Consider the following 18,282-nt stretch of genomic DNA (forward strand, 5'->3'; position numbering starts at 1 on the left):
GGTTTCTCGTGTTGCAATGCCGTGTGTGTGTGTGTGTGTGCGTGTGTGTGTGTGAGAGCACACGTGCACATTGCAAATATGTACTGTACTATGTGTACATGAGTGCTTATGTATATCGTCGCTGTCGGGCAGAAATCTTGTATCTCTCCATATTTCAAAATTTAATTTTTTCATAACTTAATGACGACTTTGTCGTACAAGCGTGTCACGCAAAGCAAAGCAAATATAGCCAAAGCCAACATAGCTAATCTACGAGCTCACAACGCGTCGTGAGCTTGTAGATCTGCTATTTTCACTATATATAAGTTGTGCGTGTCTGTGGGTTTTATAAATATTGAACCGATGAAAAGTATTAACAAGATCTTGTAACTAACTGGATCCATTGAAACACAGGTTCTTTTCTCCTTTTTCCTGAAAAGTAACAGTTTTGGACATACAAGGTTTCCAGCCGACTGCGACGATATGCATGTTGTGCATGCATAGGCCTATGCCAGCACACTGAACAGGCAGAAAGAGGTTGCAGGACTTGGAGGAGGGTGTGAGGCTGAGCAGTAGACATATTATGTGATCCTGCATGATTCCTCCCACACATGTCCTTTGGAAACTTAGAAAAGCCAAGCCAGAGCTGCCTCCAGGAATTCTCTTAAGTTTGTAAACTGAGGGCAAGTGTAGAGGAGGGCAGGTCTTGGGGATCACCCTCTTTTCATCTGTTGAGTTTAATCACTGACCAGAGGCTGATATCAAATACAAAAAAAAAAAAAAAAGGATATGATGTCAGCTGTTCTTGAAGCTGTACTTCTGTTTTTGTTTATGTTGTAACAGGCTTGGAAACTACCAGCTCCAACAGTGTCCATTCGCTATACTGCAGAGGCACAGCCTCAGGGCATCAGTAATTCCAATCGGCAGTCATTAAAAGAAAAACGTAGAAACTTCAAGCTTGACTCACGCAGGCCTGCACACAGAACCTGCTGCTAATTAAGTAGAATAAAACAAAGGCATAAATCAACTGATGTCAGACTCAAGGGCCTTTACAATTGCAAATGCAGGGTGATTTATTATATATATATTTATTTTTCAATTCAAAGTCTGATCATCTGAACCAAGGTTTATGCTGTACTCTTCTACACTAGAGTACTCACTAGGCCCATCTTTTTCTATCTTCACTACTTATTCAAAAGGGATCACAACACAGTCTTAATTATTTTCCAGCATTATTGGGCTGTAAGCAAGATTTCATTTTCAAACAGGGTTTACTATAAAAAGTAAAAACGTATAAGAAATCACCACAACATACAGAAACTGGAAATACCTAGTGGCATCCTGATAGGCAAGTGGTTAGGCCGCATACCACATGGGTGCAACTGCCTTTCCTGCCCCCCCCCCCCCCCCCCCAATATACTAGAAATGAAATACTGCATATTATGGAGAGAAGGAGTGAGAGAGCCTATTTTATCAATACAATAACCAAATATGGAGTTCCACATGGCTTCAGACGGGCCGCAAAGTACTCTGATAACGGGTATATAATATATGTAGTGCACGGCTCGCTGCATATAAGTTTATCCTCGAGTCCAAGTGGATGTTTCTGCAAAATTTGAAGAGAGTCCCTGAAAGCGCTCCTGATATATCACGTTCACGAGGCTGGGGCAGACGCACAACCTGAAAACATAATGCCTTGGGCTACGGCTTTCGCCAGCGGAGGCATAAAAACACTGGTTGATTATAAGACCAGACAGGGAGTCGATAGCTTTGATATATTATTTGTGGGAGAACTCAGCATGCAAAATACAAAGTACAGTCAGAAGACGCTGCATCATCTCATGCACAAATGAAGCAATTTGGCCTAATTGCTATGGGCACAAGCAAATCCCCACCTCTCTTAACTCTTGAGTGTAGGAATTCTAAATTCATTAAAGCCATTCATTGGTTCATTTGCTTGAACAAAACATGTCTATCAAATCTGTCATCCAAGGCCTTTTCTTTGTTAGTAATCTTGTCACTATAGTATTGTCATCGTATGTTGTTTACATGATGAGACATTCATGCTATCTTTCTCCCATAGCAATCTACAATTATGATCCCAGAGGCCAGCAGGAGCTGTGTCTACAAGTGGGAGACACGGTGCACATACTTGAGACATTTGAAGGTGAGCAAGCATGTGCCGTTAACAGGCCCCAACATATCCCTTCGTTCCTTACACCAGCGAACTGACTCAGGAAACTGAAATGAAAGACGGCGAACCAACCAGCAGTGTGATGAATCTATTAAGCATAACATAACATTTGTTTTTTATTTGCCATCCAAGAGATAATTCTCCCAACGGCTACCTGTGTGGCTGCTTCTCTCTCATTTACCCCTTCCCTGTTGCTGTTATGTTAATATATCGCTGCCAACCTATCATTCATTTCTCCTCAGGGTGGTTCAGAGGCTACACACTACGGGACAAATCGCAGAAGGTATGGCCATTATCAGTGTAACAAAGTGTTATCAAAGTGTTAATTTAACCAAATTAACACAGAGGATTTCACTGTGCAAGTGGTCTCATAACAAAATGAGCAGTGTTATTATTTTTATTTTTTTTACTAAATACTGTACCTTCCATCTGTCCTCAGGGTATTTTCCCAGGTTCCTACATCCACCTGAAAGACGCGAGAGTTGAGGGAATCGGGTGAGCTCACCAATCACTAAATAACACGACACTGTGATGATAATCCACTTTGCGTTTGCTCCGCTACACCTCGTCACTTTGGCAATAACATTATGCTGCGCTTGTAATTATAATCAGCAAGGCCTCAGTAATGCTTTTGTTGGCTTTTAGCAGGGAAAACGATCAACTATTTATCATGTATAGAAATGTGGCCAGAGTCTATCCAAATGATATGACGTGATTTGTGAATGATGGACCACTTTTCCAATATCGTATTATTCTCTTTCTGGCTGGTAGCCAGCAGGAAATAATTATCCCGGCAGATTTACCCCTGGTGCAGGAGCTGGGGGCCACCCTGAGGGAATGGGCACAGATATGGCACAAACTCTATGTGGTATGTGCAGATTACCTCTATTTCCCCACCCACCCCAAATTCTCTGCTACTTTCATCATATGCACACCCTTGATGTTTTCTACTTTGATACCCAGGCTCTTCTCTGTGATGTTGGTTTGTTAATGCATAGCATGTGGCCCGTTTATCTGACAGGCCAACAAGACTACGCTGTTCAGGAGTGTTCAGCAGATGGCCTATAGTCTCATTGAGTATCGATCTCAGATAGTGTCAGGCACACTCCCCAAGGATGACCTTGTAGAGCTTAAGAAGAAAGTCACCGCAAAGATTGATTATGGAAACAGGTATGAAGCAGCTCACTGCTTTCTTCTTGTGCTGCATCGAAATGCATTCTGACGTAAATGAATAACATGATTCACGGTGCTCTGGATAAACCTGTGTTTTGATGCTCAGGATTCTGGGGCTGGACCTGGTTGTACGAGATGAATCGGGGAACACAATGGATCAAGACAGCACCAGCACAGTCAGTCTGTTCCGGGCCCATGAGATCGCATCCCGCAGTATTGATGACAGGATACAAGAGGAGAAGGCATGATTGTTTTTCAGTGATAACGTCTGGTCACTTCACTCCCATCACATTGGTCTGTGTATGCACGTGAACATTTATACCCATACACCTGTGTGTCTTTGGTCTTTTGCAGACACGACTGCAGAACCTGGAGTCGAGGCGTCAGTCCCTCTTTAGTACTGTGCACACCTACAGTCTTCTGATGAACTTGAAGAACTTTGTGTGCAACATCGGAGAGGATGCAGAGCTGCTCATGTCTCTCTATGACCCTGACCAGTCTGAGTTCATCAGGTCAGGTTGTGTCCATTACAGTTTTAGTTGGCTTTAGTTTCATATTTAGATTACAAGTTTAATTTGTCATTTATTCTTCAATTTCTATTCACAACATGTTGCATTTCCTCTTCTTAAGGTTAAAACATGTATTAGAGAAGCAGATACCTAACTGTGCTTGTGATTGCAATTCATGCAGTGAGAACTTCCTGGTACGCTGGGACAGCATGGGCATGCCTAAAGAAATTGAGAAACTCAACAATCTGCCTGCGCTATTCACGGTAACTAAATCTCACGCTCCTGACTGTAGTATGTCTGCACTTATCTGCTACAATACATAAGCTGGACAGCCAGAAATCCATTGCATGACAAGGCAATTTGCTCCTGATTGTGGCAATTGTTATTACATTTTGTCACTGAAATTCTTAGATTCATGGCACATCTTTGAATCAATATGCTTCTTTCTGCTCTTTGTATGCAGGGCACATCCAATTACTCCTCAAGAATGATAAATGGATAAACCCCCACATTTACTACCTGGAAATAGTCGATCATAAAATGTGATTGCTGTTAAACCAAATTCATTTAGACAAAAATGATCAAATTGTTTATTTGAATTGATCTATAAATGGTTCATAGGTCAAGACTTTTACTAATACCCAAAACCTGTTAAAACATAAACCAATTTGTGAAGCGATACATTTGCCAGCTTTTTTCATACATCTCATAATTTTCAATATACCGGTAATCTCATGGTACACTGGTCCAAAGCACTTCTGGGGTCCCAGGGTGCCGCTTCTCTCTACAGCTGCAACTAAACTATATGTCAGAGTTGGGTAACGTTACTTTTAAAAGTAACTTGTTACGTTACAGGATTATTGCCATTTAAAAGTATTCCGTTATGTTACAGGATTACCTTCTGAGAAAATTAACTTGTTACATTATTTTTGCGTTACCGACGATTAAAACCCCTCTCCAAGGAAGTTTGGTAAACATAAAATCAAGAGTGCAGCCTACCGGAGTGACCACCAGTGTTGTGGAGCTGTGCTGGGCTTCACCATGGCTAATTTGCATTGACGTTCTCCTCCTATCACCAATAAATTAAAAAATAGTGTGAATACTTCCACGACCGTACTAAAGGGCAACCTTTCTGTCTTCTCTCAATCTCTGCCATGTCGCACAGGTGCGGCAAATGAATGTAATAAAAACAAGACCAGTAATACCGTCAGCCGTGTGTCACACCAAAAGTGGTCACCCATTGAATAGAATGATTGTGCAATCACCACAGACTGCTGGCCCAGTCACTGATTATCCTGCAACATCCGCAAAAGTCTCCGTTGACAGAGACGAGCTTGTCCATTTATCAGGAAACAGCGCAAATGCGTCGGATGGATTTTCCTTTTTCTTTGTGGCAAGTTGCAACAGAAAGAACACGGAAATATAGGTCTTAAATGTAACGAAGTACCGCCATTATTTTGGAAAAGTTAACTAAGTAACCGAGTACTCTAATTGCAAAACTAACGTGTTAGGTTACTCCGTTACCCAAAAAAGTATTCTGTTACAGTAACCCCCAACACTGGTCACACTGCCTGAAAGCATAATAATGATTGAATACTGTACGTATAAGCACCTGTTGGTTGAATACCTTGCATTTTATCCTTGAATGTGCTGTGGGTCTCCAAATCACCACATCTGTGGTTGCTCGCTTTATTCAGGACCTGAGCAGCAGTGACCTCATCAGACAGCGCCTGTTCCTAGTGTGTCAGATCATCAGAGTGGGCTGCATGGAGCTCAAAGAGGGCAAAAAACACACTGGAGGCCTAAGAAGACCATTTGGTGTTGCTGGTAAGATTTTTTTTTCTACAACATGGTTCTGCTGGAGTCTAGCCTTCTATAAGAGGGTCGGGTCTGTCTGCGTCCGGAGATAATTTCTCAAACCGCTGGACCAATCGGTGCCAAATATCTTGTGTAAATATCTGTATATACAGTGGTACATCCACTAATTTGTTTTCACATATGTTTTATACTTTAAAAAAATACTTTTTTATATTGGAAGACTGCAGTGGTCTCTGGAATCAGGCTGAAACCTTGATCAAATTTGGAGTCATACATACATGAATGTCATAGACGACAGACATCATAGGCTTACCTCATGAAGTATGAGAACCACATTGGAGCCACGCCGTTCCCATGTGACTGACTCTCAAGATGGACATGATGTGATTTTTCTTTTGTATGTCATGTTTATAAAGCACAAAATAAACAAGCAGCTGTGACAAGCTCTCAGACAGACTGACCGACCAACCCAAACAGAAGTGGCTGCGACGTCTATGCTTTTTATATTATTGCTCTTGCTCACATGGATGGTTGAAATTATACCCTACAAAAAGACAAAGAATCAGTGTGCTGGATAAAATTGGCACACCTGCTTAATTTTCTGATGCATAAAATGCCTTAACTCTGCTTTGGCAACAGAGTCAGTGGAAATGAGTCTAGCAGCCCTTCTTTATATTTGGGGGTGGAAGATTAATGGGCTAGATGAGAAAATAATTTCCTTTGCTGTCCCTTTAAATGAACTGAGACCGGGGCCTGTAAGAAATAAGCAACTCCCATTATTCTTAGCCAGGAAAGAAATATGCCAGAAAAAATCCTGGCTGGCATTATCCATTGCAGCAGAGGATCTGGGTCTTTCAGTCTATCTTATTGTTATTGTACTTGCTGTCTGTTTTTCGTCTGTATGCACCCTCTGGTGCTAGGCAACAGGTGAGTGAGATCAAAAATCTGATTTGGGTATCCCCAGGGGAACAGAAATTACAGTCTCTAAAGTTGCTGTTGGAAAAACTAATTTATAAAATATTCCATCATACCCCCATCATTCCCTCCAGTGTGGAAGGCACACCCACACAGGACATTTTCTTGCACCTATGGGTGCTTTGACTGACATGCACAAGGACACTTTTTGCACCATTGGGTGTGTAGACTTGTGTGCACACACATATCACATCTTGCATCACTACATAACTTGCACATAAATATGAAAGGACCGCGATGGAAATAAGCCGCTGGCTTTTTTGCGTTTTATCCTTTTGATAATGGTGTGACAATACATGTATTTTATGTTTATTATCCATTAAGTGGTCAAAGTCAAATCATTTGCAGCAATAGTAGTTGCAGCAATAGCAGTAGTACCTAACATGTGAATTGTATTGGAGCAGGCAAATTAGCTCATCCTTGACAGCCATCAACTGACAAAAGCTGATGCTCCAAATGTATTATTGTTTTTCCCTAACAGTGATGGACATAACAGATATCGCCCATGGGAAAACGGATGATGAGGACAAGCAGCATTTCATCCCATTTCAGCAGTGAGTCCTTCAATATTGTCATGGACTGCTCATGATTATGTTAACATCAGGAACATTACTTTCCGATGAGTGGTGCGTGTACTGTATAGGAAGAAAACAAAGGACCCAATGATCTGAGCTCTATATGGCTGTACTGTTTATGGGGTTTTAAATATGCTTTGCAAGTTGCTTATATCTTATTTCAAGAATACTATAGTATATAGCAGTTGTGCAAGCTTCAAAGCCATCTGCCCTCCTACCAGCTGCTTGTTCATCAGGGGGTGGGGAGGTGCGGCATATTTTATCACAGGACAACAAGCTTGAAAATGCCCCAAAATATTTTTTATTGAGTCATGACATCTAAAGTTTGCTTTAAGAAAAAACTAAACAAAAAAGTTAAAGATGTTAAAGATGTAATCACCCATTTTCATTTTCATTACCACTTGCAATTACCATCATAAACCATGCATTAATTCAGTTTTGATCATTTGAAAGTATATTTTCAGATTTTCTGACATCGTTTTTACAAATCATCTGAAATCATGAAGTGATTGAAAAATATGAATACAATAATTTTGCAGCAATTCATTCTAGTCAACATGCACAGTCAAAATGTCCTGGCCAGGGGCATATAATTTCTGTTATACAATAATTGACAGTTGGTAGGAGTATCCTTTTTCTTCTATAATCAGTTCAGAAGAACCGAGATGAGGCAACACAGGCAACCTCATCAAACTTCCAGATCTCATATTTTGTTTGGTGCCAAATTTATGTTAATTGTCCTGTACTTGTTAGCTGATATGCTGCAGCTTCAGATATATTACATTATGAAGAAGTGAAATCAACTTTCATATTTTAAACAATAACAAAGCTGTGAAGAGGGAATTTAAGCAGGCAGTATGATGAAATAGGCAAAGTGGAAGAAAAACACCAATCGCCGTAGTCTGCTAAACAGACCAATGGCGTATATATACAGCTGTTATGTGTTTTACCAAGTTCCGGAAAAGACGCGCTGTGATTGGCCAATACAGTCACTTTGATTGGCAGTTGTGCTGAACGCTCACCCCAAAACAGGATTTACGAGACTGTGGCGGCTCGTGTGTGACAACCAAGGCATGGATGCGTGTGTAATGTCAACTAATAACAGATTCATGAAAAAAATAAAACACTTTTGACCTTAACTCTCTCAGTGCCAATGAAATAAAAAAATATGTTCTCTAAACTGCCAGCAATTTTTTTTTTTTTCAAAGTAAAAAAAAAGTGCTTAGGAAGCGAGATACAGCCTTTTTCAGTTATAAGTTAAACAAAGAGTGGATGGACCTGCAAATCTTCAGATAATGATATCTTGGTTTCTGAACATAAACTCAGGATTTTTCGTTCTGGCACTGAGGGCATTCAGAAAAAACTCGGGATAACTCGGGGCTTCGCACTGAGAGAGTTAACAAGTAGTGTAAGTAGCAATATGCTTATGGGCTCCAGGCCACCCTATGCTATGGGGGCTTCTGGGGAAACTGGACAACAGGGGCAATTCTACTAATAGACCCCATGACCAGTAATTTGGGATCAATATAAGTAGAAAAAAATGGATATATGTTATTTTAGTCCGGACTTGTCCTTTAACTCATTGGCCGCCATTATCGCATTAACGCGATCTAATAAATAGCGCGCTTGGCCGCCAGGATCGCATTAATGCGATCTAACGTCTTTATTGATCTTTATGCTCTGATCACGCTATTCTGTTATGAATCAGGCTAAGTTTCGGGTTCCACTTACTTCAACCACCACTGCATCCGGTTCCATGACTTGGGTTCCGTTTTCGGTTTTACATTTTCCCCCCCAGTCATTTTCGACCATAATAGGGAAACAAACGGTTTTTCACACGCTATGAAAAGCGATCGGAGACCTCCCCTCCTATAATCTATGGTCTGGGTGACGAACAGTCATCCCCGTTGTGCATCACAAAGTAATTTTCGCCGATAACAGAATCTGAGTCATTTCACTTCCGGTTCATGTGTTTCACTGTGTGAGTGGGTCTGGGAGGGGGCGAGTGTGATCGAGAGGCGATCAAGCTTGGTATGTGCTGCTCTCTGGTGGTGGAACGATCAAAACGATTCAAGTGTCAAGGTAGACTTTCTAGATGTGAATTAAATAACAAAATAACGAAACAAAAAAACACGAAAATCGCTGGCAAGGGCTGCTATGAACGAGGTTTTAACTCTGGCAGTCAATGAGTTAATACTACATCCTTTTAACTTATTTGTTAAGATATTTGGGGTATTTTCTGCCTTTTATTGATAGTACAGGAGTAGTGTAATGACAGGAAACGAGGAAAGAGTCGGGGAGAGGCACACGCAGCAATGGTCCGTTGGGTTCGGGAATCGAACCCACGACTTGCTGTCAGGCTGCATCAGAGGAGCCCAATCCTACTTCATTTCAATGTAAAATGTAAACCAACCACAAATCTATTTGTATAGATTATATAAAATTGTGTGATTAAAAATGTCTACACTTATTTTGATAGGGCAGTGTAGAGAGAGCGTAAGCTGAGGGTTGATAGGGGGGAACGACATGAAGCCCAGGTCTGCCAGCAGTCGAACCAGGGGAGTTGTGATTATGTAGTCGACACACTCATCCGGTCAGCTATCGGCGCACTCTACCACACTTTGTATTTTGAGCAAGTATGCACAGCACTTCTGAGTTTATAAGCTCTCCCAACATTTGACTTCTCCAGACACGGTCCTCTCCCACGGTGGCGGTGGAAACAAGGTTCTACAGTCCTTACTTAAAGCAAAAACAGTGTTGGGCCGGGGGAGCAATGTCACAGCTTGTCAGGAGACCTAGATTTCCCAGCAGTTGCCTCGCAAATGCAGCTGTAACCGTTCATTTGTTTGTCACCCGTCAGGCAAGTTGACAGCTGATTTCTCTCTCTCTCGTTCCATCCTCTCCCAGGATCGCTATGGAAACCTACATCCGTCAGAGGCAGCTCATCATGTCTCCGCTCATCCCATCTCGAGTCATTGGAGAGAACGAGCCTCTTGCTGCTGTCTTCAACAAAGTGATTGCCACTCGGGAGGTCAATCACAAAGGCCAGGGTAAAGGACAGCCGCTCTCACAGTCACCGTGTCCCCTCTGAATACAGAAGGCCTCGCTTGTTTGGGGTTGATAAATGGTTGTACATGAGGCTGCATATAGTATACATCCTTCCTGTTTCTGGCTCATTGAATTTTGTTATGTGTCCCTGACAGGGCTGTTTGTGACCTTGAAACTCCTCCCTGGTGATCTTGTCCAGGTCAGGAAGGACTACCCTCACTTCGTGGATCGCACCACGGCCATCGTCAGAAAGATGGGATTCCCTGAAATCATCCTCCCAGGTGTGTGCATCTTTGTTGCTTTAGAGACAAGGGAAATGTGCATTGTAGTTGTGTGTGTATATAAATATGGGTTCATAAATCTTAAGGGTACTCTCGTAACCTTGAAAGAAAACCCCTCTGCATGCCCACCTAAAGCCTGAGTTATACTTGGTTGTGCACTGGTGTCGTACAACGAAAATAGCAGATCTACATAATAGCAGAGCTCACAACGCATTGCACTGCAACGCATTTTTATAAATAACCATAGCCATAAGTGTCTGTTTCTCCTTCTTCAGGAATTGTGAGGAATGATATCTATGTGACTTTGCTGCAAGGAGAGTTTGACCGTGGAAAAAAGAAGACACCCAAAAATGTTGAGGTCATAGTGAGTGTGCATGACGACGAAGGCAATCCTATGGAGGTGAGATGCCAGCGCCTCTGTTGATGGACAGTGAAACGCTGTACTGTATAGGCTGCTCTTTATTTGATCAGCATGTATATTTGTTCTTTCAACTATCTTTATGTGACATACTGTCCGACAGTACTTTGGTAGGTCACACTTCCTGTGATACTGTGATATAAAGCTGGATTTGTTGTGCTTTGTTGGCATTCTTAATATTGTGTAAATGTGTTCTCCTTCCCTTCTCTTGTAGAAAGCAATATTTCCTGGGGCTGGGTATGATGGGATCTCAGAGTACAAGTCTGTCATTTACTACCAGGTGAAGCAGCCATGTTGGAATGAAACAGTGAAGGTAAGCCAATGTCCAGGACTGACTTGTGTGTGTGTGTGTGTGTGTGTGTGTGTGTGTGTGTGTGTGTGTGTGTGTGTGTGTGTGTGTGTGTGTGTGTGTGTGTGTGTGTGTGTGTGTGTTTGTTTTCATACTGTACAAGCAACACCCCACAGAATGTCTCAAGCTCACCAATTACTTCCCCAAATGGATTTGGCTGAGAATAATGTAATAATCGTCTGGGGAAGTTATTGGCACAGAACGTGCTTCTCATAATAAAAAACAAAAAAACATTATGTCATCCATGTTTTTCTCAATCCCACTTACTTTCCTACCCCTGCAAGGTGACAATACCCATCGAGGATGTCTGCCGCTGTCACCTGAGGGTGATGTTTCGGCACCGATCATCCCAGGACTGTGAGTTTCCTATTTATCCGAGAGATTTATCAGCACAGTATAATGCTTGTAGCATGGTTAAAGGGGTGCTTAGCTATAACAGAAACCTGTTGGTGTGTGTGTTCCCCTCTTATGTTCCTGTATTCCCTTTAGCCAGGGACAAATCTGAGAAGCCCTTTGGGATGGCCTTTGTCCGTCTCATGAAGGGAGATGGGACCACACTGAGAGATGGCAGGCATGAGCTCATCGTCTACAAGGTAGTTATGCCTGCAAGATTATCTAATTATATTTGTGTACTGAATACATTTTAATGGGGCTCTTTAAAATAGACGGTAGATAGTTTATTGGCTTTATATACAGTACAGTTCTGCACACATAATGGCGCGTTTGACTAGCTGACAGTGTGTACATGGATTATGCATGAATCTCCCGCTCGATCAATAAATATCAAATTAGATCTCCAGCGATCAATGTAGGTTTCAAGATTAATTTCCTGTTTTATGACTTTTTCTCAGGTTGACGTGAAAAAGGCAGAGGATGCAAAGGCGTATCTCACCCTGCCAGGGACCTGGGCTGAGGTGGCGGAGAGAGAGAGACAGTCGGGGAAGACGTATCACCACTCGGGAGTGATTCCTGTGACTAAAGACAGCTTCCAGATCTCCACACTCACCGTCTCCACCAAACTCACTCAGAATGGTAACATAGGGTCCCATTTCTATGCTTTCTGAACTCGGAGCATCAGTGCGTCTATGGCACTGGTTCCCAAACAATGGGTCGGGACCCATCTTTGGGCCACGTACCAGTTTTTATGGGTCGCGACTCGCAAGTTAATATCTCCTTTTTTCCTGCTGTGTGTGTGTGTGTGTGTGTGTGTGTGTGTGTGTGTGTGTGTGTGTGTGTGTGTGTGTGTGTGTGTGTGTGTGTGTGTGTGTGTGTGTGTGTGTGTGTGTGTGTGTGTGTGTGTGTGTGTGTGTGTGTGTGTGTGTGTGGAGAGACCTGGAATAACTTGTTGCAGATCACACAGCAGCAGCGTTTCACCTTAGTGTTATTATGGTATTCTTTTTATTAATGTTGCTGATTATTATGTAGAATAGATGACTGGCATTGACCTATGGTATGAATGGGAGTGTGTGCACTGCCAGGTACTATGCATCCGCTTCATCCGCTGGTGCCAGCGTTTTTTACCTGTTTTGACGATCTTTGGAGAGCCGCAGAAGCCACGACGTGCACGTGGATGTAAACAACAAGTGTCTGGGGGGTGGGGGAGGGTCTCTTCTATCCACTGGAACAAAAACATTTCTACCGCAATCTGCCATTTTGTTGCTATCGCCCGTCGAAAATGGCTCGTTTTCACCCCCCAAAAAAAAGAATCCGAGCTAGAAGTGTTTTTCTACAAATCCTAATATAGGAATGGACGTAAGATGTTTTTTGGGATGACGTCACATCCGTCCATTCCTTCTATCAGTGTCCTTCTATCAGTGTCGAGGATCATTCCTAAGCTGCGTTAGAGCGCCCTCTTGTGGAAAAATATACCGTCTATTCATTCATTAATTAAAGCAGCAGCTTTAGTCACACATTCCTTTGTTGAGCATAGACCCCCAGGGGTCTACTGTATACTAGGCATATGCCCTCTCCTTTTCCACCCTAGCTCTCTGCGTTGCAAGCTGTATTTTCACAGAATGTTTGCCACAGAAAAGGGATGCTAGGGTTCATGTTGTTAATGCAACGCAGCATGTTCTAGGATTGATAGCTGGACCCCCCTCTCCCTTCCAAGATTGGCTTGAAATTCACTTTGCTTATCGATGTTATTAATAATTTGCTGATGTGTTAATGTTGATTGATGCAGATCTGATTAGGTTTTAATGAGCTGCATCCCCGAACCTTGATTCTCATGCAGTAAATTAGAGTTTAATGAGGAGATGTATTAACACCCATCTTTCCTGATGTGTTGATGCTTTCCAGTGGACCTACTTGGCCTGTTAAACTGGAGATCTAACCCTGAGAACTTGGAGCAGAATCTTCTGCGCCTAATGGAGGTTGAGGGAGCAGAGATTGTCAAGGTGAAACGTCTGCTTTGCAGATTGCACAGCAAATATGTAACTTTATGTTTGTTTTATAGAAGGTTTAAAATGCCCGTGTATTTTATGCTCAGTTTCTTCAGGACACTCTAGATGCGCTTTTCAACATCATGATGGAGACCTCGGAAAAAGAGACTTTTGATAAACTGGTGTTCAACGCATTGGTGAGTTTCTCACCGACTCATCTGACCAGACTTACTTGATATCTTACTTAATAGTATTGATAGAATAGTATTCATTTCATTTCATTTATTTTTATTTATTTGTTGTTGACTTACTCTTGCCTGTTCCTGTGTTCCACTCTTATGTTGCTGTGGTTCATTCATTTATCATTTCAAGACATACCTCGGGTAAGATTCTGACATGTCGTTCTATTTTTTTAACAGGTGTTCATAATCACACTGATTGGCGACATCAAGTTCCAGCACTTTAATCCGGTCCTCGAAACGTACATTAACAAGCACTTCAGCGCCACTTTGGCCTACATGTGAGTGCTCTATCATTCTGCTGTGGCACACACCCCCACATGCTGTTATATTTTTATCACTTCTTATGTTTGTCCATCTCCTCCACCCACACACAATTACCGGCATACCTTGATGTCTCTTCTTTCTCAGGAAGCTGACCAAGGTACTGAACTACTATGTTGGCCATGCTGAGGAGCCTGCCCTTACAGAGAGACTCTATGCAGCACTCAAGGCCCTCAAGTACCTGTTCAGGTTCATTGTACAGTCCCGGGTTCTGTACCTAAGGTATCTGGACCATTGCTGTATAAACATAAAAATAACTCCCTGGATAACTCAAGACTTACATACTGTAATGTCTGACCTTGTGCTTTCTTAGGTTCTATGGGCACAGTGAGGACGGTGATGCATTCTTCAACTCTATTCGCACACTCTTCCTCTCCTTCAACACACTTATGGACAGACCACTAGATGAGGGAGTGAAGATAAAGGTAGGTCTTGTAGAAGTTTAGTTTATTTCACTTTAAACACAGTAAATTGGTATTCTATATAAGGCCAAAAAGCTTTTTTGTTCAATTCCTGGCTGTGTTTTATCAGAAAATATATGTAGATGTTTGACAAAATTGATGCCAGCAATATTTTACACTTTGTTTCATGTCCTCATGGGAACTGTTGATTGTCTTTTTAGGGGGCAATATTGAAATACCTACCAAGCATCATTAATGACATCCAGAGTGTCTTTGATCCCATTGAGCTCAGGTAACTCCCTCTAGGTTTTTCAAAAATGGAAAATTATGATAATTGGCTGTCACGGCTCAATGCAAATTACAATGTTTACTCTTCTACAGCAAAGTATGTGCTCACTTTCAAACATTTGTTTCAATGTCACGCTATGGGGAATGCTCTCTGTGTCATCCTCAGAAGCTCGTTTATTGATGTTTCCCAAACATAGGGATCCACTTTGTGTCTGGCTAATAGCAATGCTTTCCTTAAGGACCGGCTACTGGCCAAACAGCCGACCACTCAATTAAGTCCAGTTGAACGAAAATGAACCGAGTTGAACTACATTAGGGTTAACTCAGTAAATGCTATGCGAGTACATTTCTGACCACAAGTAACTCAAAATAATGCAAGCATGACAATAGAGAAAGTGCTTATGGTAAAAGGACTTCATCGCATCACGATACTTGGGTCGTATCACGATATTGGGATATATTGCGATATATTGCGATATATTGCGATATATTGTGATCTATTGCGATATATTGCGATATATTGCGATATATACATATATCGCAACTACATATTGTTTATATATACACTACATATTGAGTAGCTGCAGATATGTAATAGGTTCTTTGAATGTTTTTCATAAAGCCTGTATCTGAAAAAGCAAAAAAATAAATAAATGTTTTTTGTTTTTTTGTTTTTTTATCGCGATATTGATACTGGAGTATCGATACAGTATCGCGAAATAAAATATCGCGATATATCGTGATATCGATAATATTGCCCATCCCTACCCCATACTGTGCTCTTGTCGTTGCGAAATCTCTGGGATGGACACTCATACAGCGTGGGTTTCATGCCTGGGGCTGCAACATGCCCAGGCAGCACTGGCCTCTCTGTGCTCATGTTGAACACTGCGCCTGTTTTACCTCAAAGAGCCTCCGTTGGAGGCTAACATGCCAGGCTACCGTGTCAAGCAATGACCTGATAATGAGGGAGGCTGCCTAGCTGGTCTGAGCCACTATACACCGTTCTCCCATTGTCGTATACTGGCAACAGCTGTGGCTAGCGAGGCAGATATCCTGGAGGCTGTTGAGAATATCGACTCTAATTCAAGGGTGTATCGAAGCATCTCTTGAAGGATGAAGAAGATGCCCTCTTTATTCCTTCTGGCCAAGTTTCCCCAACTGGGAACACATGAGGCTGAAAGAAATAGCAGAGCAAGCCCGCAAGCTCATAGCATGGAATGCGTGACATTGCAAAATGCAGAGCTGAAAAGCATAAAGCGAGGAAGAGATGTACTTATTTTGAATAAGGGCACCAGGCCCTTTTAAAGGTGCCAATACTGGCTGGAGAAAATGCAGAGAGCATTCCCCATAGTGAGACACCTCACTCTTGTTATCTGAGAACTGGAGTTACGGAATAGAAAGCCTTAATTTATATTGTCTGCTGTAAAATGACTCATGTACGGTGTCTGTTCATCATCATCAATGACAAATATAGTACCTGCTGTGATAAATCAACCGACCCCACATGCACTTTCAAAATACAACGTGCTGCATTAAATCAGCCAGTTGGAGATGCAGCTTTTTAAAATTCAAAACGAACAATGCAATACATATCAACTTAAACTAATTCTCTGCCAGCCATAATGTATGACTCGTAACTGCTACTAATATGAAAGCATTTCCACTGCTTTACCATAACTCTGGTCTTTTTCTCTAGCGTCCTTCTGACCAAGTTCATTGAGAGTATTCCCGACTCTCAGCTTGTGCGGCAGAAGCTGGGCTGCATGTGTAAAATGGTAGAAAGTGACCTTTTCAAACAGCCAGGTAGGAGCAGGCTCAAACATGTTTTGAGACGAATGACATTTCTCTTGAAATATACAGGAAATTGTAAAAAAAACAAAAAAATACATGGCTAGATTAAATTACAAGTTTCTCCAGCCTGCTATATACAGCTCCATGATGGCACATTTCTCTGCTTTACCCTCGTAGACTGTCGAGATGTTCTCTTACCACTTGTCACCGACCAGCTGAGTGGGCAGCTGGATGACCACTCCAACAAGCCCGACCACGAGGCCTGTGTCCAGCTACTCAGCACTGTGTTGGACATCTTGGATCGCAAAGACGTGGTGAGATATTTGACTTAACTACCACGTGTGAGTCTCACACACACACACACACACACGCACACACACACGCACACGCACACCTACCATATTTGTATTACGAATTTCATCATTTTATGGGCACGGCCACCTGGCCTTTGGTGGTGTACATTTATTTAGGTCAGGAAAGGCCAAATGCCAGGGAAGGAAGGCCATCAAATAAAACAGTGTTTGTGTGTTTGTTTGTTAGTTTGTTAGTGTTGTAAGTCCACAGAAATGATTAAATTGATACATTTTCAATACATAGTATTACTATCTATGAAATATGTACTGTACATAATAAAGCTGTTCATTTCACAAAATAAATTGGTATATACAAATTACTAATATTTGTAAAACTACTGTGTCAAAACCAAGGGGCAAACCCTCTTCGCTGGAATTGAAGCTCACTTCCGGGTTCTCATTCAGCCTGCTGTCCCAGCAGATGTCGCTATTTCACCTTCTACCGTTTGCAATCCTCCTATAATTTGAGTAACCTCTGTCTGTCTGTCTGTCTTGGGTCTTGGGTCGTGTCTGTCTTGGGTCGTGTCTTCGTCTGTGCCCGATCAAACTGCGCATGCGTCGCATCCAATCCAGCCGCGACACACTGTTGCCCGTGTGTGTGTGTGTGTGTGTGCGCAGGCGCGCACACGCTGGCTCTGTGTGTGCGTGTGCGCGCACGAGACGACTCGCGCTAAACGTTGCGTGTGTGTGTGTGTTTGCGACGGGACCCGGGGGGTTCCGCGACGGGGGGGTGTGTGGGGGGTTGCCCGTGGGGGGGGGGGGGTGGGGGGTTGCCCGTGGGGAGGGGTGACCGCGGGGGGTGCCGCGGGGGGACCGCGCTACAGGACGTGCAATAACCCCAAGTTTGCAACTACTTTCGTCTGCGCCCTTCACCGGGTATGGTCTAGTACATTATAATCTCAATAAAGTCAAACTTTACACTTGATTTTATTACCTTAGTAAATCTTTTCATAAACACTTTATGTTTTCAATCGCTAGTTTAAAGTATTTTTTAAATCGTCATGATATGCGTTTAGTAAATTATGCTCGCATTATTTTTGAAATTAATGATGAAGGAGGGTATGTTTCTAGGGTTTCTACTGGTTCTACCGAGTGAAGACCCGCCCTCGCGGCGGTAGCAGCCAATAGCATACATTTCCAGGTGCATTTCGGACCAGATATAGAAAGATGGCGGATTTGAAAT

General features: G+C 42.3%; 1 protein-coding gene across 3 annotated transcripts in view; it reads left to right on the top strand.

Moving 5' to 3' along the window:
* The window catches only part of dock5 (dedicator of cytokinesis 5), a 45,852-nt gene that overhangs the window by 8,880 nt on the left and 18,690 nt on the right, over window positions 1–18,282 (top strand). For all 3 annotated transcript variants that reach the window (XM_080432228.1, XM_080432229.1, XM_080432230.1), the window contains exons 2-26: window positions 2,063–2,146; window positions 2,416–2,456; window positions 2,613–2,668; window positions 2,945–3,041; window positions 3,195–3,343; window positions 3,453–3,588; window positions 3,701–3,858; window positions 4,037–4,118; window positions 5,553–5,682; window positions 7,130–7,202; window positions 10,131–10,273; window positions 10,427–10,552; window positions 10,828–10,952; window positions 11,185–11,283; window positions 11,604–11,676; window positions 11,809–11,912; window positions 12,171–12,351; window positions 13,618–13,715; window positions 13,808–13,897; window positions 14,120–14,220; window positions 14,351–14,485; window positions 14,577–14,688; window positions 14,886–14,956; window positions 16,652–16,758; window positions 16,924–17,060. In XM_080432228.1, the coding sequence (XP_080288354.1) occupies window positions 2,063–2,146; window positions 2,416–2,456; window positions 2,613–2,668; window positions 2,945–3,041; window positions 3,195–3,343; window positions 3,453–3,588; window positions 3,701–3,858; window positions 4,037–4,118; window positions 5,553–5,682; window positions 7,130–7,202; window positions 10,131–10,273; window positions 10,427–10,552; window positions 10,828–10,952; window positions 11,185–11,283; window positions 11,604–11,676; window positions 11,809–11,912; window positions 12,171–12,351; window positions 13,618–13,715; window positions 13,808–13,897; window positions 14,120–14,220; window positions 14,351–14,485; window positions 14,577–14,688; window positions 14,886–14,956; window positions 16,652–16,758; window positions 16,924–17,060 (2,708 nt within the window). The remainder of the gene's footprint in view (window positions 1–2,062; window positions 2,147–2,415; window positions 2,457–2,612; window positions 2,669–2,944; window positions 3,042–3,194; window positions 3,344–3,452; window positions 3,589–3,700; window positions 3,859–4,036; window positions 4,119–5,552; window positions 5,683–7,129; window positions 7,203–10,130; window positions 10,274–10,426; window positions 10,553–10,827; window positions 10,953–11,184; window positions 11,284–11,603; window positions 11,677–11,808; window positions 11,913–12,170; window positions 12,352–13,617; window positions 13,716–13,807; window positions 13,898–14,119; window positions 14,221–14,350; window positions 14,486–14,576; window positions 14,689–14,885; window positions 14,957–16,651; window positions 16,759–16,923; window positions 17,061–18,282) is intronic.

This window comes from Gymnoscopelus braueri, assembly GCF_963280865.1.
Source record: "Gymnoscopelus braueri genome assembly, chromosome: 7".
NCBI lineage: Eukaryota > Metazoa > Chordata > Actinopteri > Myctophiformes > Myctophidae > Gymnoscopelus > Gymnoscopelus braueri.